This window comes from Salmo trutta, chromosome 23 (assembly GCF_901001165.1).
Source record: "Salmo trutta chromosome 23, fSalTru1.1, whole genome shotgun sequence".
Classification (NCBI taxonomy): Eukaryota; Metazoa; Chordata; class Actinopteri; order Salmoniformes; family Salmonidae; genus Salmo; species Salmo trutta.
Window position 1 is genome coordinate 11522860 of NC_042979.1, and position 23619 is coordinate 11546478.

Genomic DNA, 23619 nt, shown 5'->3' on the forward strand with positions numbered 1-23619 from the left:
AGTGATTCTGATCTGGAATAAGAACATAGTCATACTGATTTTGAGTGATTTTAATGTTTCCTTCTTTCCAACTTTTCTTTATTTTTGTCTGCGTTGTCATTTTGAAAGACGTGGCTCTCTCTGACTTTATTATTGGTTCCTGTATATGTAGTCCATGGTGTTTTAGCTCAAAGGTACTTTGACACAAAACATGTTAGAAACGCATACACTTCCCATCATCCTCAGCTGCCATAACGCAGACCAGGAAGAACCAAGGATGTGACGCTAGTTCTTACATGGTAAACGGTGGTTGTATTTTACAATATCATAGCTGGGATTTTGGCTATAATTCTAACCGTATATTCGAAACAAAAACGAAGGTAAGATACTATTTTAGCGTATGTAGTTAGCAACAAAGACCGCTTGTTCGCGAGTCGAGGTTAGCTAATGCTAGCTATAATTGAGCATTTTTGATAGGTCGTTTGCTATTAATTTCATCGCGGCCCAAATGCGATAAATACATCTATAAGGTAGTTGATGTTAATTTGATTTGACAAGTTAGATTTTATGTTGTTTAACAAGTGTGAAAGCATCTTTGTTTGTTTTGTTATTAATTGTAATGTGAGCTGACATACCAGCTAAGACGTTGGGCGCGTTCGACATTGCAGCCGACATTAAGTCAGGTCGAGACTGACTGATCTACACTTCACCTTGCATCCTAAATAACTACTCAATATTATTTGTAGATCAGTCAGTCAGTCACAATTTACCCATCATACATCACGGTTTTGATGCTCTCGAACACGGCCAACGTGTAGAATTAGCTAGTTAGCAAGCAAGGCGGCGCTGTCTGCTCATTTGAGGGATTTTATGTTTGCATACACGGGTTACATTTTTCTAGCGATTAGGGAGTGACCATTCTTTATAATAAGGGTTGCATGGAGAAAATCGGACCTCTCAGAAATTAAAGGATGGCCCTCCCTACATTTTACCTAAACCCTCCCTGAATGCTTGAAAGTGACCTTCCCCTATATACCCAAAATAATAGTTAAAACAAATTGGTTAGCAGAAAACATGTTCACCGTCAGGTCTTGGACAGACCAGATCCTTAGATATGCATCTTTAGAAACTGTTGCTGTAAGCATTACGTGGATTTTGATGGTACACAGGGCTGCGTGCCAGAAGGTTTTGGGTTCGCAGACCACAGAATGGGTGGAAACATATCCTTTATAGTAAAAGCATTGCATGAATCTATCATCGTATTTGCAGGTCAGATATTATTTTTTTTACATTTTACATATTAGCAAATTAGAACAGTGTTGCGGCGTCACTACAGCCTGGGGTTCGATCCCAGACTGTGTCATGACCGAGAGTCCCATAGGGCGGCGCACTATTGGCCCAGCGTCGTCCAGGTTAGGGGAGGGTTTGACCGGGGGGGGACTTTACTTGGTTCACTGAGCTCTAGGGACTACTTGTGGCGGGCCTGGCGCCTGCAGGCTGACCTCGATCGTCAGTTGAACAATGTTTCCTCCGACACATTGGTGGAGCTGGCTTCCGGGTTAAGCCAGCGGGTATTAAGAAGCGCGGTTTGGCGGGTCACGTTTCGGAGGACGCATGCCTCGACCTTCGCCTCTCCCGAGCCCGTTGGGGTTGCAGCGATGAGATAAGATCGTAATCACGAAAAAGGGGGTAAAAATTACAAAAATAAAAATCTGAGACATTAGGAATCTGAGCCTGGTACTTTCAAAAGTTATGTCCACCAACACAGAAAAATGTCAGCTTTAACTGCAGGCTACTCTTCTTCTGTTGCTTAACGAGGTCACAAGTGTTTCGCTAAAAGCTGGCTGGGTTTAAATGTGCAGAAAGTGAATAGCTTAATCAATTGATCATGACGGAATTAGATTACTTCCCAAGCAAATGACATCTTTTGTCTTCTCTGTTATAGAAGGTTATAGTTAAGATTCTCAATGTTAAAGAAACAAAACAATGACATCCCCGTATGCATCGGAGTCACTTTCCCGGGTATTTTACAGCTTGTTTCTAGCATAAAGCATCGCGGACCAAAGCAATGTTATGGATCAATTAAAACGGATCCATTTTATTTTCTTCAAAATCTTAAGCTAACAAGGGGTAGGCCTATGCCTTTTGCCATTTTCTTTAATTAAAGGTAGTCCTATGGCATACTTTCTCAATTCAAGTCTTGGTTTTAACTTAACAGCCCTGATATGGAGGTAGGGAATTTAAAGAGTGCATGGTGGGTGGAGTAACTGACCGACAAATCTATGCATATAGCAGCCTATAGCCTAATATAGTCTGTCAAACAGGTAGGCCTACCTCATAATAGGCTCCAACACAAAGCCCTCTTGTTGTTAGCAAAGTCTAATTAAAATGAATGCCGTTGAAACGAATTATGCCTACTCGAATTAGCCTGCTGTCCGTTAGCGATTGATTGTGACGCGCGGCTGCTGCTTCAAGTTTCAGCACCACAATGTAAGTTACTCAAATCTGGCTTATTGTGTGGTGAATAACTGTGATAAATACATAATGTGCAAGAAACATTGTTTTTAATCAAATTAAATATAGTAGTAGCAAGCTATATAAGTTTAGCTCTGATCCTCCACTTCATGTCAGCGCTCTCCTTCTCAACTGAACATATGCTATACACCGGGTATACTAAACATGAGGAACAACTTCCTAATATTCAGTTACCCCCCCCCCCCACTCGCCCGCACTCAGAACATCCTCAATTCCTCAGGACATGCAGTCTACAAGGTGTAGAAAGCATTCCATAGGGATTCTTTCTATGGATCATTTGATTGAGACCACACTAAATAGCCTATATGCGCACCTGATATTGTGCGCTGAGCCGAGAATCAGAGATGACGGGCGGCATCGGGCACACAACGATATACAGTGCATTTGGAAAGTATTCAGACCCCTTGACTTTTTCCACATTTTGTTACATTACAGCCTTATTCTAAAATTGATTAAATAACAAAATGTCCTCAGCAATCTACACACTATCCCATAAAGACAAAGCGAAAACAGGTTTTTAGAAATGTTTGCAAATTTATTACAAATAAAAAACAGAAATACCGTATTTACGTAAGTATTCAGACCCTTTGCTATGAGACTCGAAATTGAGCTCAGGGGCATCCTGTTCCCATTGATCATCCTTGAGATCATTCTACAACTTGATTGGAGTCCACCTGTGGTAAATTCAATTGATTGGACAAGATTTGGAAAGGCACACACCTGTCAAAGGTCCCACAGTTGACAGTGCATGTCAGAGCAAAAACCAAGCCATGAGGTCGAAGAAATTGTCCATAGAAGGGTACCAAAAAATGTCAATGAAGGTCTCCAAGAACACATTGGCCTCCATCTTAAATGGAAGAAGTTTGGAACCACCAAGGCTCTTCCTAGAGCTGGCCGTCCTGCCAAACTGAGCAATCCGGGGGAAGGGCCTTGGTCAGGGAGTTGACTAAGAACCCGATGGTCACTCTGACAGAGCTCTAGAGTTCCTCTGTGGAGATGGGAGAACCTTCTAAGGACAACCATCTCTGCAGCACTCCACCACACCTCAGTAAAAGGCACATGACAGCCCACTTGGAGTTTGCCAAAAGGCACCTAAAGACTCTCTCAGATAGAGGTTGACCGATTAATCGGCATGGCTGATTAATTGGGGCAGATTTCAAGTTTTCATAACAATCAGTAATCGGCCTTTTTGGATGCCAATTATGGCCGCTTACATTGCAATCCGCGAGGACCACCTGTTGTGCGAGTGCAGAATCAAAAGGACCTTGTGGCTGCAAGGAGCCAAGGTAAGTTGCTAGCTAGCATTAAACTTATCTTGTAAAAAAAACAATTAATCTTCACATAATCACTAGTTAACTACACATGGTTGATGATATTACTAGATTAACTAGCTTGTTCTGCGTTGCATATAAGGCTTTCGACTCTGTCAATCACCACATCCTCATCGGCAGACTCAACAGCCTTGGTTTCTCAAATGATTGCCTCGCCTGGTTCACCAACTACTTCTCTGATAGAGTTCAGTGTGTCATATCGGAGGGCCTGTTGTCCGGGCCTCTGGCAGTCTCTATGGGGGTGCCACAGGGTTCAATTCTTGGGCCGACTCTTTTCTCTGTATACATCAATGATGTCGCTCTTGCTGCTGGTGAGTCTCTGATCCACCTCTACGCAGACGACACCATTCTGTATACTTCTGGCCCTTCTTTGGGCACTATGTTAACTACCCTCCAGACGAGCTTCAATGCCACACAACTCTCCTTCCGTGGCATCCAACTGCTCTTCAATACAAGTAAAACTAAATGCATGCTCTTCAACCGATCGCTGCCTGCACCTGCCCGCCCGTCCAGCATCACTACTCTGGACGGTTCTGACTTAGAATATGTGGACAACTACCTAGGTGTCTGGTTAGACTGTAAACTCTCCTTCCAGACTCACATCAAACATCTCCAATCCAAAGTTAAATCTAGAATTGGCTTCCTATTGGCTTCCTAAATCGCCCCACCTACGTAACAGCCAGTTGAATCCTGTGGCGCGATTTTCAAAACCTTTGAAATGCTATTACTTCAATTTCTCAAACATATGACTATTTTACAGCTATTTAAAGACAAGACTCTCGTTAATCTAACCACACTGTCCGATTTCAAAAAGGCTTTACAACGAAAGCAAAACATTAGATTATGTCAGCAGAGTACCCAGCCAGAAATAATCAGACACCCATTTTTCAAGCTAGCATATAATGTCACAAAAACCCAGAAGACAGCTAAATGCAGCACTAACCTTTGATGATCTTCATCAGATGACACACCTAGGACATTATGTTATATAATACATGCATGTCTGTTCAATCAAGTTCATATTTATATCAAAAAACAGCTTTTTACATTAGCATGTGACGTTCAGAAAAAGCATACCCCCCGCAAACTTCCGGGGAATTTACTAACAATTTACTAAATTACTCACGATAAACGTTCACAAAAAGCATAACAATTATTTTAAGAATTATAGATACAGAACTCCTCTATGCACTCGATATGTCCGATTTTAAAATAGCTTTTCGGATGAAGCACATTTTGCAATATTCTAAGTACATAGCCCAGCCATCACGGGCTAGCTATTTAGACACCCGGCAAGTTTAGCCTTCACCAAAATCATATTTACTATAAGAAAAATGGTCTTACCTTTCCTGTTCTTCGTCAGAATGCACTCCCAGGACTTCTACTTCAATAACAAATGTTGGTTTGGTCCCAAATAATCCATCGTTATGTTCCATCAGCGACGTTTTGTTCGTGCGTTCTAGACACTATCAGAATGGTAAATCACGGTCGCGCGCATGGCGCATTTCGTGACAAAAAATGTCTAAATATTCCATTACCGTACTTCGAAGCATGTCAACCGCTGTTTATAATCAATTTTTATGCAATTTATCTCGTAGAAAAGCGATAATATTCCGACCGGGAATCTGCGTATCTGTAAATAGAGGGAAAAACAGAAAGGCGGGGGCGGGCAGTGCTCGAGCCTAAGCCCTTTGTCCTCTGATAGACCACTTAGCAAAAGCGCTCGTGTGTTTCAGCCAGGGCTTTGAATTACGTCATTCAGGTTTTTCCCGGGCTCTGATAGCCCATTGGAGCCGTGGGAAGTGTCACGTAACAGAGATCCTTTGTTTTTGGAAGAGATGTCAAAGAAAGCAAATAAATGGTCAGACAGGCCACTTCCTGTAAAGGAATCTCTCAGGTTTTTGCCTGCCAAATGAGTTCTGTTATACTCACAGACACCATTCAAACAGTTTTAGAAACTTTAGGGTGTTTTCTATCCATATATAATAAGTATATGCATATTCTAGTTACTGGGTAGGATTAGTAACCAGATTAAATCGGGTACGTTTTTTATCCGGCCGTGTAAATACTGCCCCCTAGCCCCAACAGGTTAAGCACACTGTGTTTGTCCATTGTTGTGACTGACGATCAGATCAAATTTTATGCAGAAATCCAGGTAATTCCAAAGGGTTCACATACTTTTTCTTGCCACTGTAAACATTATTAAAGTGGCATTATTTAAAGTTATTAGTGATCCATTTATTTAAGTGTCCAGTGATTGGGTCTCAATGTAGGCAGCAGCCTCTCTGAGTTAGTGATGGCTTAGCAGTCTGATGTCCTTGAGATTGAAAAACAGCTTCTATCTCTCGGTCCCAGCTTTGATGTACCTGTACTGACCTCGCCTTCTGGATGATTGCGGTGTGAACAGGCAGTGGCTTGGGTGGTTGTTGTCCTTGATGATCTTTTTGGCCTCCTGTGACATCGGGTACTGTAGGTGTCATGGAGGGCAGGTAGTTTGCCCCCGGTGATGTGTTGTGTAGACCGCACCACCCTCTGGAGAGCCTTGCGGTTGAGGGAGGTGCAGTTGTCGTACCAGGCTGTGATGCAGCCCGACAGGATGCTCTTGATTGTGCATCTGTAACAGTTTCAGGGTTTTGGGAGACGAGCAACATTTCTTCAGCCTCCTGAGGTTGAAGAGGCGCTGTTGCGTCTACTTCATCACACTGTCTGTGTAGGTGGACCATTTCAGTTTGTCTGTGATGTGTACACCGAGGAACTTAACTTTCCACCTTCGTTTTCCCACTGCTGTCCCTTCGATGTGGATAGGGGGGTGCTCCCTCTGCTGTTTCCTGAAGTCCATGATCATCTCCTTTGTTTTGTTGACGTTGAGTGAGAGTTTGTTGTCCTGACACCACACTCCGAGTGCCCTCACCTCGTCCCGGTAGGCTGTGTCGTTGTTGTTGGTAATCAAGCCCACTACTGTTGTGTCGTCTGCAAACTTGATGATTGAGTTGGAGGCGTGCATGGCCACGCAGTCGTGGGTGAACAGGGACTACAGGAGAGGGCTGAGCACTCACCCATGTGGGGCCCCAGTGTTGAGGGTCAGTGAAATGGAGATGTTGTTTCCTACCTTCACCACCTGGGGGCGGCCTGTCAAAGTCCAGGACCCAATTGCACAGGGTGGGGTTGAGACCCAGGGCCTCCAGCTTGATGATGAGCTTGGAGGGTACTATGGTGTTGAATGCTGAGCTGTGTTGAATGCTGAGCTGTAGTCAATGTTAGCAAGCCACGACGGTGGCACTGTATTATCCTCAAAGCGGGCAATGAAGGTGTTTAGTTTGTCTGGAAGCGTGACGTCGGTGTCCGTGACGTGGCTGTTTTTGTAGTCCGTGATTTCCTGTAGACCCTGCCACAAACGTCTCGTGTCTGAGCCGTTGAATTGCGACTCCACCTTGTCCCTGTATCGGCATTTCGCTTGTTTGATTGCCTTGCAGAGGGAATAACTACACTGTTTATATTCAGCCGTATTTTCAGACATCTTTCCATGGTTAAATGCGGTGGATCGCACTTTCAGTTTTGCACGAATGCCGCCATCCATCCATGGTTTCTGGTTAGGGTAGGTTTTAATAGTCACAGTGGGTACAACATCTCCAATGCACTTCTTTATAAACTCACTCCGAGTCAGCGTTTAGGTCTATGTTGCTCTGAGGCTGACCGGAACATATTCCAGTCCGCATGATCTCGTCACTGGCACATTGTCATGAGAATTTTCAATCCCAATGATAATAACTAATTAGCTTTGACTAATCCCCAAGGTTTGTTAGACACTGGTTTAATAATAATTAGGCAAAGACTCAGCTTATGCAAAAGGTTTGTACAGTTTATTCACGAGAACGTTCTGAAGTCCATTATACAAAGACATTAATTTTATAACTTGCTTCTTCCTTACGCACATACATCTACACAAACAGTAGATATCCTACGCACATACATACACACGAACAGTAGGTGAGTTGTATCCTTCCCCAGAGTTCTCACCACTGTTAATCACTACCCAGCGCTGTCCGTTCTATTCCCCCGAGATTAGAGGAACCTTGAGAAGTACTCCCTGTACTATCATAGGTTTCTCAGGTCAGGGTTCCGTAGCCGCAGGCAGAACAGTTGAAACTGGAGCAGCAGCACGGCCAGGTGGACTGGGGACAGCAAGCAGTCATCAGGCCAGGTAGTCCTGAGGCATGGTCCTAGGGCTCAGGTCCTCTGAGAGAGAGAGAGCATACTTAAATTCACACACGACACTGGATAAGACAGGAGAAATACTCCAGATATAACAGACTGACCCTAGCCCCCCGACACACAAACTACTGCAGCATAAAAACTGGAGGTTGAGACAGGAGGGGTCGGGAGACAGGAGGCCCCGTCCGACAATACCCCCGGACAGGGCCAAACAGGCAGGATATAACCCCACCCACTTTGCCAAAGCACAGCCCCCACACCACTAGAGGGATATCTTCGACCACCAACTTACCATCCTGAGACAAGGCCGAGTATAGCCCACGAAGATCTCCGCCACGGCACAACCCAAGGGGGGGGCGCAAACCCGGACAGGAAGATCACGTCAGTGACTCAACCCACTCAAGTGACGCACCCCTCCTAGGGACGGCATGGAAGAACACCAGTAAGCCAGTGACTCAGCCCCTGTAATAGGGTTAGAGACAGAGAATTCCAGTGGAGAGGGGAGCCGGCCAGGCAGAGACCGCAAGGGCGGTTCGTTGCTCCAGTGCCTTTCCGTTCACCTTCACACTCCTGGGCCAGACTACACTCAATCATAGGACCTACTGAAGAGATGAGTCTTCAATAAAGACTTAAAGGTTGAGACCGAGTCTACGTCTCTCACATGGATTGGCAGACCATTCAATAAAAATTATGCTCTATAGGAGAAAGCCCTGCCTCCAGCTGTTTGCTTCGAAATTCTAGGGACAGTAAGGAGGCCTGCATCTTGTTACCGTAGCGTACGTGTAGGTATGTACGGCAGGACCAAATCGGAAAGATTGGTAGGAGCAAGCCCATGTAATGCTTTGTAGGTTAGCAGTAAAACCTTGAATTCAGCCCTTGCCTTAACAGGAAGCCAGTGTAGAGAGGCTAGCACTGGAGTAATATGAGTCCAGTGAAGTTTCTTGAGGGCCGTCTTGGTGTTTGCTTGAGGGGGAATGTACACAGCTGTGACTATATATAGCCATCATGAGGTTGCTACAACCTAGCCTATGAATGAAAGTTTACAACGTAGGTGCACACAGGTTGAGAGAGAAATTTGAGGCGACAGACAGTGACATTTAATACTGCCTTGCACACTCTTGCCTGCATCTAGCTGATATAGGGTGTAATCATTAGTCCAACCGTTGCAAACGAGAGTTTCTATTGGACACATTCAGGTATGTTTATCCCCATTTGCTTCTGTTTTAATATTTTTTTTGAAAGTGAACTAAGTTCACTTTCATAGCAACCACGTAGTATTCCTTTTATGCGCTCTCCTCCTCTCACCTTGTCCCTTCGCTTGTGGACTTCAATGCACAGCACATCAGCTGTATGACCAGGCGAAAAAACCTTTCCAAGCCAAACCTCTACACACAGCCTACATCGTTGTCACCATATTAGCTAAAGTAACATCATTGTCAGCATAGCTAATAGAACTAACGTATTAGTAAACCTGCTACAATCATGCAGTAATGTTAGTGTACAGTCAGTAAGCAGTTATACTGGCGGGCCCCGGTGGCAATAAATTAGTAATACCAAAAGCTTACCTTGACTTGGAAGAGTTCCAGTGTTGTGTTGGAAAGTCATAGCCAGCTAGCTAATATAGCATTGCTCTGTTTGAGCAGGGTGTTTCAGTAGGCTAAACTAGCTAGCTGTATTTGCTAGCTAAGTGAAACTGAAAGTGAAAAAAAATGACAATCTCTCTATATTTCTCTCTTGCTTCTTCATTGAGTAATAAATACTATTACTAAGAAACCTATTGTCTTTCTCACTCTTGAGTCAACTACTCACCACATTTTATACACTGCAGTGCTAGCTAGCTGTAGCTTATGCTTTCAGTACTAGATTATTTCTCTAAAACTTTGATTGGGTGGACAAAATGTCAGTTCATGCTGCAAGAGCTCTGATAGGATGGAGGATGTCCTCCGGAAGTTGTCATAATTACTGTGCATGTCTATGGGAGGGGTGAGAACCATGAGCCTCCTATGTTTTGTATTGAGGTCAATGTACCCAGAGTAGGACGGAAGCTAGCTGTCCTCCGGCTACACCATGGTGCTACCCTACAGTGCTGTTGAGTTTACTGTAGACCTTTGCAAAATAGTGTTTTAACCAATTGTTTGGTAACGTGATTATATTCAGTATAGCTTTATCTAAAATAATTACTTTTTAAATGTTTTACCATCTTTACAATTTCCTCCTGAGGAACCTCCACTGTCGCACAGTGCTCCCAAAATAATACTCCTGGTCGCAGAGCAAAATATTTGGTCGCATATGCAACCACATTGGTCGCACTTTAGAGGCCTATGCTCCATTCAGTTTAGGAGTCTTAAAATCCCAAACCCTGCTCTCCTCAGTACGCTGCAATCAATACCTGTGCTTCTTCCAAAGCAAAATTGAAAACTTCATCACCATCCTGTCCTCTCCACCCCCTTAGTTGATCTACGCTTCCTGAGTCAAGGTTTTCCACCTTCACCACAGTTACTACTGCAGCTGATGTAACCAAGCTGGTTAGGACAATGAGGCCAGGAGGCCCACCACTTATTCCCCACCTCCCTGGTCAAGACCTGCTTACCTGCTCTGGAGCCTTCCTTTGCAGAAATCATCAACAATCCCTCATCACTGGATGTGTCCCTCCTCAGCTCAACCTTGCCTCAGTCAAACCAGTACTTAAAAAGGCTGGAGCTTTATTTTTTTCTTAAGATCCCCATTTTATTAGGATCTGACCCTGACAACATCCAGAACTACAGGCCTATCTCCAACCAGCCCTTCCTGAGTACGCTCCTCGACACCATCTGGCCACTCACAACCTACTTGAGCCCTTCCAGTCGGCTTTAAGAGCTCACCTCCCCCATCTTCCAAGCAAAACAATTTAGTGGCCCCCCTCTTGACAACAGAGAGAAGTTTTAGAGTTAATTTCCTGCAATTCTACACATTTTGCCATGGGGAGTAGAGAAAATGTAGCAGTTTTAAAGTAAGTTTTCTGCAATTCTACACATTTTGCCTTGGGGCGGAGAGAAGATTTTGCATTTTTCTTACTCCGTTCATGCAATTCTACTCATTTTGCCGTAGGGTGGAGAGAAATGTTTGCTAAGAAAATCAATGGGGGCCCCACCGGTCGGTAATTCCACCATGATTACTACAAGTTTAATTATCTGGCCGCTAGTCTAACTTACCAATCTAAAACATGTTAGCCCACATGGGCTAGTTGAGTTACTGTCTGGATCTGTCTGTCCTCATTCTACCCTCCTGCCCCACACACACCTTCACTCCTCCAGGTCTATCTCCCTTCAGCAGCCCTACAGCAGACTAAAAACTATGGGTGACACGGCTGTGGAACAGACTTCTAGTGACTGTCAGGGCTGCAGAGTCTCTGGCCTCGTTTAAGGCACAGCTCAGAGCTGTTCAGAAAAGCTTTCAAGGACTTCCGTTAATTCTGTTCTACTGTCCACTGGATCTGACAACACCTGTATATAGCTTTGATTGATGTCTGCTTACTATGTTCTGTGTTTTGGATTGTTTTTATTATTAGAATTTAATTTTTGATGAATTTCTTTTGTGCTTTGGGTGTAAGAAAAGCCAGGGTTCTCTCCAAAGGAACGTTAGAGAGGCGCTGCGCCACCTTGTGGACGTAACATATGTTATCATATAAGGCAATTGTTTGCGCTAGATTGCTGGAAATTGTGGTTACAGTCCCCCCTCCCCTGGCTGTACGCAGCAGCACCACCACCTCGTTAAAAGAATCCGGGGATTCAAAAGCACATTTTTAAATGAATTAATATTATATTAGGTAGTGAATATGGCATTTCTCTTTCACAGCCTCTAGTCTATATAACTTCTAGGGATTGATTCTAAAACTTTCTCTCTTTTCAGTCTTGCCGTTGAGAGAGCGGTAAGAGAGGCAGGATGAGTGGGGCTGCGCTGGGCATTGAGATAGTGGTGGTGTTCTTCCTGGCTCTGTTCCTGCTGCATCGCTATGCAGACTTCCGTAAGCAGCAGAGGATGGTGCTGTTTGGCACCTTGCTGGCTTGGTACCTGTGTTTCCTCATCGTCTTCATTCTTCCTCTGGACATCAGCACGGTTAGTACGATTACTGAACACATTCACCACACACTGAAGCCCCATCTTATCCATTACCTTTGACAAAAAACTTGGATCGAAATGGTGACCAGTAACTTTGGTGTCTGTGTGTTTGCATACCTCTCTGATGTCTTCCTGTGTGTTTTGACCTTTCAGACAATCTACAAGCAGTGTAAGATTGATCATGAAGAACATCCTGCCGTACTACCTGTGACCCCACTGCTATCCAATCAAACATCAGGAAACTCAACTATGGCCACTGCCACTAAAAGGTTAGAGTGCCTAGGGTGTCATCAAATGTTCGTGTGTAATAGGATTTGGTTCAGCATTCAGGGTAATGACATGATAGGTCAGGATTTGGTTGAACAAAACGCCAGCATACCCTGGTTACCAACGACGAGGGGCCCAGCCAGAAAGCAGTAACCACTGCTGTAATTTCAAACATGACACTGTGTTTCAGCGGTCTTCTCAAACCAGAGAGATTTTGCAGAGGCTCGTCTAAATCAGATTACAAGGCAGGTTTTGTATATCTGTTGTCACACACGGTTATTTCCAACAGCTAGACGTAATCTAATTTCACTTTATAAAAGTCCAGCCTCTTCCTACCGTGACATGTCGAGTACATCGGGTCCTTTTTAGTTTTGCTCATCGTTATGTAAAGTGTTTTTTTCCCCCCAGTCTGACATGTTACCCTAATAGTTTATACAAGGCAAACATTGGAGTTCCATGGTTTAAATATGAAGATCAATGTTCATGTACTTTGCTCCAGTTTCAATGTTTTGATTCGTCTTGAACAGGTCACCAGCACACTAGCACAGTATACACGGAGTGTACAAAACATTAACTCAGTGTATAATCAACTCAGGGCATACTCGGTGTATAATCAGTATAGCGTAGGCTTTATGTCCCCAAGTTTGCTTACATATTAACACTTTGTGTTTTCCTTGACAGTGTTCTAAAGGTGTGTTACAAGCCATGGAGCTACATTCCAGATGGAATCATGCCTGTGTTCTGGAGAGTTGTTTACTGGACCTCTCAGTGTCTCACCTGGTGAGGTTTAGAGCAGAATTTGCATGCTGTTGTATGTAGTTGTACTGGAAACACTACACTGACAAGGACTTGGGACAGAAATCGTCTGCCCGAGTTCATTTAGTTTGACTGACCAGTCTTTCTTCACTAAGCCAATCACCCACATCTGTCCCTATAGAGATGTTTTCTTAATTCACATATTCTAGTACACCTGCCTTACTCCAGATGTTGATGTTCTTGCAGGCTGCTGCTGCCCTTCATGCAGTCCTATGCACGCTCAGGGGGCTTTTCCATCACTGGGAAAATAAAGACTGCACTGATAGAGAATGCCATTTATTACGGAACATACCTGCTCATCTTCGGCTCACTGCTTATCTACGTGGCCGTTCACCCTCAGTGGCACCTCTCCTGGTGAGTGCACAGCAACATGGACAAATTGTGGTTTGGAAAGTGTGCTGTTGACTACAAAAACAACGTTTAACATTCCGTATTTCACCTCATTTGTATTCTACACAACCCCTTTTGCAAACATAGAAGGGTAATTAGGAGGAACCATGTTTGTCTTCATCTTACGTAAATCTGGTTTGGTCTGTCTCCCTGCTTCTCTCAGGTATGAGCTGCAGACAATAGGCATCACTGCAGCCAACACCTGGGGTCTGTTCCTGCTGGTGCTGTTGCTGGGTTACGGCCTGGTGGAGATTCCGCGCTCCTATTGGAACGCCTCGCGGCGGGGACACCTGCTCATCAAGACCTACTTCAAGGCAGCCAAGCTGATGACGGAGAAGGCTGATGCACAGGAGAACCTAGAGGATGTCATGGAGGTAGGGAAAACTTCCTGCTCTCACTATGAAATGGAAACTTTAGTGTGCTCTGTTTCTTAGAAACTGAGTTCAATTGTGTTTAACACTAGAAAAGCCTGGCCTCGTTAGACCCCCCTTCGGGCCAAAGACTCGTCTTTTGAATGTCAACATTCTAACGGTCTAATAAATACATTTTATATACAGTATGCTATCGCAAAAAATATCATTTGGTTGCGTTTATAACATCATAATAGGAAAGAACATTTATTTTGAAAGAACACAATAGCATTTTCAACTGTAGACCATACAAAGGTAAAACCACAAAAACGCCACAATTTGTGTTAAAAACCATTTTAAATAAACATCATCACAAATATCATTCATTCATTACGGGCAGGTCTTAAGGAACATTTTGAATTTTTTTTAAAAGCATTGAAAAAGAACAGAATAGCATTTTGAATTTAAATATACTGCTCCAAAAAATAAAGGGAACACTTAAACAACACAATGTAACTCCAAGTCAATCACACTTCTGTGAAATCAAACTGTCCACTTAGGAAGCAACACTGATTGACAATAAATTTCACATGCTGTTGTGCAAATGGAATAGACAACAGGTGGAAATTATAGGCAATAAGCAAGACACCCCCAATAAAGGAGTGGTTCTGCAGGTGGAGAGACCACAGACCACTTCTCAGTTCCTATGCTTCCTGGCTGATGTTTTGGTCACTTTTGAATGCTGGCGGTGCTTTCACTCTAGTGGTAGCATGAGACGGAGTCTACAACCCACACAAGTGGCTCAGGTAGTGCAGCTCATCCAGGATGGCACATCAATACGAGCTGTGGAAAGAAGGTTTGCTGTGTCTGTCAGCGTAGTGTCCAGAGCATGGAGGCGCTACCAGGAGACAGGCCAGTACATCAGGAGACGTGGAGGAGGCCGTAGGAGGGCAACAACCCAGCAGCAGGACCGCTACCTCCGCCTTTGTGCAAGGAGGAGCAGGAGGAGCACTGCCAGAGCCCTGCAAAATGACCTCCAGCAGGCCACAAATGTGCATGTGTCTGCTCAAATGGTCAGAAACAGACTCCATGAGGGACGTTTGGCATTTGCCAGAGAACACCAAGATTGGCAAATTCGCCACTGGCGCCCTGTGCTCTTCACAGATGAAAGCAGGTTCACACTGAGCACGTGACAGAGTCTGGAGACGCCGTGGAGAACGCTCTGCTGCCTGCAACATCCTCCAGCATGACCGGTTTGGCGGTGGGTCAGTCATGGTGTGGGGTGGCATTTCTTTGGGGGGCCGCACAGCCCTCCATGTGCTCGCCAGAGGTAGCCTGACTGCCATTAGGTATCGAGATGAGATCCTCAGGCCCCTTGTGAGACCATATGCTGGTGCGGTTGGCCCTGGGTTCCTCCTAATGCAAGACAATGCTAGACCTCATGTGGCTGGAGTGTGTCAGCAGTTCCTGCAAGAGGAAGGCATTGATGCTATGGACTGGCCTGTCCGTTCCCCAGACCTGAATCCAATTGAGCACATCTGGGACATCATGTCTCGCTCCATCCACCAACGCCACGTTGCACCACAGACTGTCCAGGAGTTGGCGGATGCTTTAGTCCAGGTCTGGGAGGAGATCCCTCAGGAGACCATCCGCCACCTCATCAGGAGCATGCCCAGGCGTTGTAGGGAGGTCATACAGGCCCGTGGAGGCCACACACACTACTGAGCCTCATTTTGACTTGTTTTAAGGACATTACATCAAAGTTGGATCAGCCTGTAGTGTGGTTTTCCACTTTAATTTTGAGTGTGAGTCCAAATCCAGACCTCCATGGGTTGATAAATTGGATTTCCATTGATTATTTTTGTGTGATTTTGTTGTCAGCACATTCAACTATGTAAAGAAAAAAGTATTTAATAAGATTATTTCTTTCATTCAGATCTAGGATGTGTTGTTTAAGTGTTCCCTTTATTTTTTGGAGCAGTGTATATTACTGTGAGTTTTAAGAGTTTACGTGGAATCTTGGTAATTCTGTCAAAAAGTTATAGATTTTTTTATAGAGCTCAAGGGTTGTTTTGGCAATGATAGGTAATTTGGGAACTGCAGAATATGCTCTTTCTGTTACTATATAGACATTTGAAAAAGTCACTTTTTGGCGCTCTGCTTACCTGCCTCTGTGTCAATTTAAAAGCCACGCTGTGCATCAATCAATCAATCAAATGTATTTATAAAGCCCTTTTTACATCAGCCGATGTCGCAAAGTGCTGTACAGAAACCCAGCCTAAAACCCCAAACAGCAAGCAAAGCAGATGTAGAAGCACGGTGGCTAGGAAAAACTCTCTAGAAAGGCAGGAACCTAGGGAGAGACCTAGAGAGGAACCAGGCTCTGAGGGGTGGTCAGTCCTCTTCTGGCTGTGCCGGGTGGGGATTATAACAGTACATGGCCAAGATGTTCAAACGTTCATAGATGACCAGCATGGTCTAATAATAATAATGAATAATCATCATCATCATCATCATCATCATCATCACAGTGGTTGTAGAGGGTGCAACAGGTCAGCACCTCAGGAGTAAATGTCAGTTGGAGAGTCGAAAACAGCAGGTTCGGGACAAGGTAGCACGTCCGGTGAACAGTGTAGTTTTCGATGGGCCATCAGCTACACGGTCTGACTGCCAGTGAATAACTTGTGATGAATAAGGGCCAGGGGGGAAAAATGTCATGTCCTCTTGAAACTGCTTATAACTCATTATGTTTGATTTTATAGACTTATTTAGGAAAGTCAAGGACAGGTGGGGACATGGCATGACTTAAAAAATGGCAGAGTAATTTAAAAAAGTACATTTTGTTTTGAGTCAACATGGTGCTCTCGGCTCCCCGAGAGTTTATTGGTCTTTTTTTTCTTCTTTTTTTGCCCACATTTGTTGTGCATCTGTTTTAGGAAGTGCGAAAGGTCCAAGAATCCATCAAGTACAACCACCCACTGAGGAAGTACATCGATACAATTCTTAGAAAGGTAAGATTAAAGGAGCTTCACGAGGAAAGAAACTATTTGCACGTTCTTAGTGAAGAATAGATGGAGCCCCACCACAATCTCCACTCCGTGTGCTTAAAGTGAGGATTAAACAAGTGAGGAATGTGACGTGACCTGAGAAAGACGGGCGCCGTTTGTTAATCCTAACACAAGAGTTTTCTCCCTTAGTGCCCTGTGGACTACCAGGAGAAGATGGGCCGAAACATGGATGACTATGAGGACTTTGATGACAAACAGAACACCTATCCCAGAGAGAAGAGCCTGGTGAAGCTTCACAAACAAGTAAAATGAAGAAATATATTAGAAGGGTTTTCACTAAAGTATTTTTAATTGTGTTTATTTTACTGATATATCCAGTAGCTCTATTAGATTCAATTGTGTTTAAATGAGACTAATGTGGTTCTTTTGTGAATGGTCAGGTAATTTACGCAGTGCAGAGGCACAACAGGACCCGTGTCCAGTGGCTGATCCTCCTGCAGCAGGCTATGCACCTGGAGGACGTGGCAAAGAATGAGACCAGCTCAGCCCACCAGTTTGTCCGCAGCTTCCCCTCCACAGAACCAACTAGCTGGCTCAGCCGATACTTTTACACTCCTACCGTAGGTGGGTCACATCAAATTGTATTGGTCACATACACGTGTTTAGCAGATGTTATTGCGGGTGTAGCGAAATGCTTGTGTTTCTAGCTCCGACAGTGCAGTAATATCTAACAAGTAATATCAACAATTTCACAACACACTCAAATCTAAAGTAAAGGAATGGAACCAAGAACATACAAATATTTGGGCGAGCAATGTCAGAGCAGCACCGACCAAGATACAGCAGAACAGGAAAGGAACAGGAACAGGAAAGAACACAGCATACACATATGAGATGAGCAATGCAAAATATGTAAACATCATCAAAGTGACTAGTGTTCCACTATTAAAGCGGCCAGCGATTTTAAAGTCTATGTATATAGGGCAGCAGCCTCCAGTGTGCCAGCGATGGCCATTCAACAGTCCGATGGCCCCTGTCCCTCAGCCTCTCGTTCCTAGCTTCAATGCACCTGTACTGACCCCGCCCTCCAGACGACAGCGGGGTGAACAGGCAGTGGCCCCGGGTGGCTGCCGTCGCCGATTATCCCCTTGGCCCTGCTGTGACATCGGCGCTGCAGGTGTCCTGGAGAGCAGGCAGCCCGCCCCCGGTGATGCCCTGGGCAGACCCCACCACCCTCTGGAGAGCACCAGGCGGCGACACAGCTCAACAGGACGCCCTCAACTGTGCATCTGCAAAAGTTTGTGAGGGTTTTAGGCGCAAAGCCAAATCCCCTCAGCCTCCTGAGGTTGAAGAGGCGCTGCTGCGCCCCCTGCTGTGCCCAGACTGTCCGCGCGGGTGGACCACCTCAGTCTGTCAGTGATGTTTACGCAGAGGAACTTGAAGCCCTCCACCTTCTCCACTGTGGTCCCGTCGATGCGGACAGGGGGGCGCCCCCTCCGCTGCTTCCTGAAGTCCACGATCAACTCCTTTGTTTTGTTGACGTTGGGTGAGAGGCCATCTTCCCGGCACCACACCCCCAGGGCCCCCACTTCCCCCCTGCAGGCCACCCCGTCACTGTTGGCAATCAGGCCCACCACTGCCGTGTTGGCCGCAAACTTGATGACCGAGCTGGAGGCGCGAGTGGCCACGCAGTCATGGGAGTACAGCAGGGGGCCGAGCACGCATCCCCGCGGGGCCCCAGTGCCGAGACCAAAAGAAGTGGAGGTGCCCTTCACCACCTGGGGGTGGCCCGTCAGGAAGGCCAGGACCTAGTTGCACAAGGTGGGGTTTTGACCCAGGGCCTCAAGCCTAATGATGAGCTTGGAGGGTATTATGGTGTTGAATGCTGAGCTATAGTCAATGAACAGCATTCTTACATAGCTATTCCTCTTGTCCAGATGGGATCGGGCAGTGCGATGGCGATTGCATCGTCTGCGGATCTATTGGGGCGGTAAGCAAATTGCTGTGGGTCTAGGGTGGCAGGTAGGTGATATTATCCTTGACTAGTCTCTCAAAGCACTTCATGATGACAGAAGTGAGTGCTACGGGGCCATTTAGTTCAGTGACCTTTTGCTTTCTTGGGTACAGCAACAGTGGTGGACATCTTGAAGCATGTGGGGACAGCAGACTGGGATAGGGAGAGATTGAATATGTCCGTACCCTCTGGATCAACTTTACAACTGACTGACTTCACTCACCTACAGTATGCTCTTCACAGGGTCGGGTGCAGGACTCCCTAATGGGTCTTACCCTGTCTAGTCTCCCATTCCGCTTCTCATTTGGGATTTTTCTGAACGTCTAAGATCCTTGTGTGTTTGTATGTTGTTCTTCTCCAGAGTGGTACTGGGAGTGCCTGCTGAGACATTGGTTCTACCGGCTGCTGGCTGTGGTGCTGTCTCTGTTTTCTGTGGCCGTGGTGTGGTCTGAGTGCACCTTCTTCAGCACCCGACCCGTCCTCTCACTCTTCGCTGTCTTCATCCAGCTCGCTGAGAGAGACTATAACTACTTGTACATTGAGGTGAGACGCCAACGGAAAGCAGTTACTGGTGTACTATTGTACTAATTGGTGTATCTGATAATATCAACATCCTGTTGTGTATTCATAATTCAGTTGGAGCTTGTCGGTCTCTCACATGAAGGTTATTGTTTTGTCCACTAGATGGCGTGCTTCATCACCATCTTCTTCCTGTGCACCTGTGTTTACTCCACTGTGTTCCGGATCAGAGTGTTCAACTACTACTACCTGGCCTCACACCACCAGACTGACGCATACAGCCTGCAGTTCAGTGGCATGTAAGTGACTGGACTGCAGAGAGCAGTGAGAGGATGAATTTAGGTCTGATTGGATCGCTAAGTATCAAAGAGGGAGAACATCTCTGGAAATCATAGACAGTATAAGGTAGAAATGGAGGAAATTGACATTCAGAAAGTGGTGTGTGTTTCTGGTTTTGGTGCATGTGTGCACAGAGCTATACTGTATGTGGACAGCTACACTGAAAATGACCATACCATCCCTTACTTTTCACCTGGTATATGTTTATGTAACATGATTTAATGTTAAATGTCTAATGTAGTCTTGTTGCTCTTTAGGCTGTTCTGCCGTCTGACCCCTCCTCTGTGTCTGAACTTCCTGGGTCTGATCCACATGGACTCTGCTATCTCCCACCAACAGAAGGAGCAGACGGCCTACACCTCTGTAAGACACAGCACGTCCTTCTGACAGTGATCGAACGTATTCCTTGATGTGTTCTTTTCCTCATGTTGATGATATGTCACTCCTCTGCAGATCATGGGTTCTATGAGGGTCCTATCGTTCATAGCTAATGGCTTCTACATCTATTACCCCATGCTCATATTGCTGCTCTGCATCGCTACCTACTTCAGGTGAGTCCAGTCTGCTGTTTAGATCTTGCAATTCAATTGCATTTGTATATCAATAATATTAGGATACATGATGATATCAACTGTTCTACAAGGAGTACTCCTCCAATGACCCAGAAGGACTATCAGTGCACATACATACTGTGCAAGAACAAGTATTGGTTTATGATAGACCATCACTGTTTCTGTATGAACCCTTTAGCCTGGGCACCCGCTGTCTGAACCTCCTGGGCTTTCAGCAGTTTGTGGGAGACAATGAAATGACCTCTGACCTGATCGATGAGGGCAAGGAGCTCATTCGGCGAGGTTTGGCACCACTTGAATTGAAACCTTTTGACAGGGGGAAAAAAGCTTTGGTTTTCTCTCTGTGTGTGTGTGTGTGTGTGTGTGTGTGGTTGTCGACTAAAACAACGGTACTTAGTGATTTCTCTGTTTCTGACAGAGAAAAGAAAGCTCCAAAGGATTGAGGATGGAGAGAACCGACGAAGGGCGAGTGCCTAGTTTTTATTTCCCATGCCCCTTTATTGTGTGCGTTGGCAGTTTATTTTTTTGCAAAGAAACAGATCCAGATGATAACGTCAGGCCTGTGTTCTAGGAGTGGAAAGAGCGCTATGGTAACACGCGGGAAGACACCGCCAGGAACAGGATTAGAAATGAAGCAGCAGAAATGACAGAGACCAACTACTCTGATACTGTCCCTAACACTAGACGTGAGTAAATGATCGCAAAGCCTACTTGCATTACGTTGCGCTTGTTTTTCTACAGTTTGGCTAGATTTTACTCATTGCTTTGTTAAACAATTAATCACTGGTTCGTTTCCTATTGTAGAGTCATGGCTTATCATAATGCCACTAAGGATATCAACGCCACATCTTCTTTATAAATCCCTTCTAACATATATCTGAATTGAACTACGGAAGGCAGTGAAATGGTATTGATTGTTGTTTTTTTCTCCAACAGAGGCCAAGTACTCTCGGACTGGCAGAGGAACAGAGAGAGACTCTATAGAACTTCTCCAGGACGCAGAGCCTTTGGACTTCAATGCAGAGACACTTTCAGACGACCCTCTTGAAGCAGGCTCCACCAGGTAATACGTCCTCCGGTGCCCACTCTTATCTAATTAAGTGTTTTAGTATAATTTTCTGCTCTGCTGTGGTCGATACCTGTAAGCAAATAACACAGGCGTGTGTGTGTTGTTAAACATATACAGTATGCTCACTGTGCCTCTCCATGTTGCAGACATGTACCAGGCAGGTACCTGTCCATGTCCTCGTCACGGAGCAGAATCTTTGATGACGTTTGAGAGAAGTAGAGAGGGGAAGTCGAAGGAACAGGAAAGCTAGAAACACACATTCATTTTCATCCTCCACTCTTCCACTTTTCAGGGAAGACCATACGAAGGAGAGCCGCTCTCTCAACCTCTGTGAATGTAGCACATGACCTCTATCTCACACTACACGGTTGGCCTGATGTATCTGCTACCCCTCGTTTCCAATAGCTTGTCGCCTGTCAGAACACTCCAGTGGCTGTTAATATACACTTCCCCATTAGGTAGATGGCTGTCCTCCCCAGTGCCAGCCAGTGTGCATCATGTCATGAATGCATGAACCTGTACCCTATTTGGGCTTATCATTTGTTAATCCGTTTTGTTATTTCATTTGTTACTTATGTGCATGAATTTCAATTAAAGGTTCTCTGTTCGTTTGATACCCACTGGGATCTTTAAAACAGATGTTTGAAGTGTCTTCCCTCAAAAATCTGGTTGACGGGTTGAGCAAATTGTTAATTATTTTGAGAAGATAAGTACCACTAATGAAGGATATTGTGGAGGGGGGAGACATTATATACACTACCGTGCAAAAGTTTGGGGTCACTTAGAAATGTCCTTGTTTTTGAAAGAAAAGCACATTTTTTGTCCATTAAAATAACATCAAATTGATCAGAAATACAGTGTAGACATTGTTAGTGTTGTAAATGACTATTGTAGTTGGAAACGACTGATTTTTTTTATGGAATATCTACATAGGCGTACAGAGGCCCATTATCAGCAACCATCACTCCTGTGTTCCAATGGCACGTTGTCTTAGCTAATCCAAGTTTATCATTTTAGAAGGCTAATTGAACATTAGAAAACCCTTTTGCAATTATGTTAGCACATGGAATAGCCTTCATTTCTCAGAACAAGAATAGACTGACGAGTTTCAGAAGAAAGAGCTTTGTTTCTGGCCATTTTGAGCCTGTAATTGAACTCACAAATGCTGCTGCTCCAGATACTCAACTAGTCTAAAGAAGGCCAGTTGTATTGCTTCTTTAATCAGGAAAACAGTTTTCAGCTGTACTAACATAATTGCAAAGGGGTTTTCTAATGTTCAATTAGCCTTTTAAAATGATAAACTTGGATTAGCTAACACAACATGCCATTGGAACACAGGAGTGATGGTTGCTGATAATGGGCCTCTTTACAGCTATGTAGATATTCCATAAAAAATCTGCCGTTTCCAGCTACAATAGTCATTTACAACATTAACAATGTCTACACTGTATTTCTGATCAATTTGATGTTATTTTAATGGACAAAAAATGTCATTGTTTTTTTAAAGAAAAGCACATTTCTAAGTGACCCCAAACTTTTGAACGGCAGTGTGTGTGTATATATATATATATTTTAATGCGTTTGTATTTATCTCCGAAAAGTTCCTAACTACCTACTTATTTAACTGTGCCAGCAAAATAGAAATAGTGGAACAAATGATCAATGTTTCAATGAATTAGTCTTGTGTTGTCACTTGTCAGTCTTGTAGAATTCTATGATTTATGGTTCTGGTTTATGGAAGGATGGACAGTTGCTTGGGACTGTTTCTGAAGCTGCTACCATAGAAACCAAGTGTACAGTAGACAGTCCTCTATTTGTTGTATAATCTATGTGATCCAGCCCACACTGAGTTAAAACACATGGTGTTTACACTGCCCATAGAGCTGAATACTAACTTGAGATGTGTGTTCTTAACTCACATGTTTTGTGCAAGGGAATTGATGTCAGATTTGTGCAAATCGGAACTCAAGTTGGAATTCGGCCCATAACGCTAGAGATGTTGTTGCAATTGATGGAGGTCAACTGATACAGCTGTTATGTATTGTTATGTATACTCTCTTTTCTATTCCTAATGTCAGAATGACCTTAAACTTTTGTGTTTGAGAATTTATTTGTTTAAA

At 44.5% G+C, this 23619-nt stretch overlaps 1 protein-coding gene across 2 annotated transcripts; it reads left to right on the forward strand.

Annotated features, from left to right (window-relative positions):
• Positions 1 to 219: 219 nt before the first annotated feature.
• Positions 220 to 22268, forward strand: lmbrd2b (LMBR1 domain containing 2b). 2 transcript variants are annotated; one of them, XM_029708936.1, is made up of 18 exons: positions 220 to 278; positions 11946 to 12152; positions 12309 to 12424; positions 13104 to 13202; positions 13425 to 13592; positions 13792 to 14002; positions 16915 to 16989; positions 17176 to 17289; positions 17427 to 17610; positions 19362 to 19543; positions 19685 to 19818; positions 20116 to 20221; positions 20312 to 20409; positions 20609 to 20712; positions 20849 to 20895; positions 21002 to 21116; positions 21367 to 21493; positions 21646 to 22268. In XM_029708936.1, the coding sequence occupies exons 2-18, from the start codon at positions 11979 to 11981 to the stop codon at positions 21707 to 21709; spliced, it is 2118 nt and encodes a 705-aa protein (XP_029564796.1). In that variant the 5' UTR covers positions 220 to 278; positions 11946 to 11978; the 3' UTR covers positions 21710 to 22268. The 2 variants fall into 2 exon arrangements, with proteins under 2 accessions (XP_029564796.1, XP_029564795.1); XM_029708935.1 differs by having other exon boundaries at positions 235 to 359.
• The last annotated feature ends 1351 nt before the right edge of the window (positions 22269 to 23619 follow it).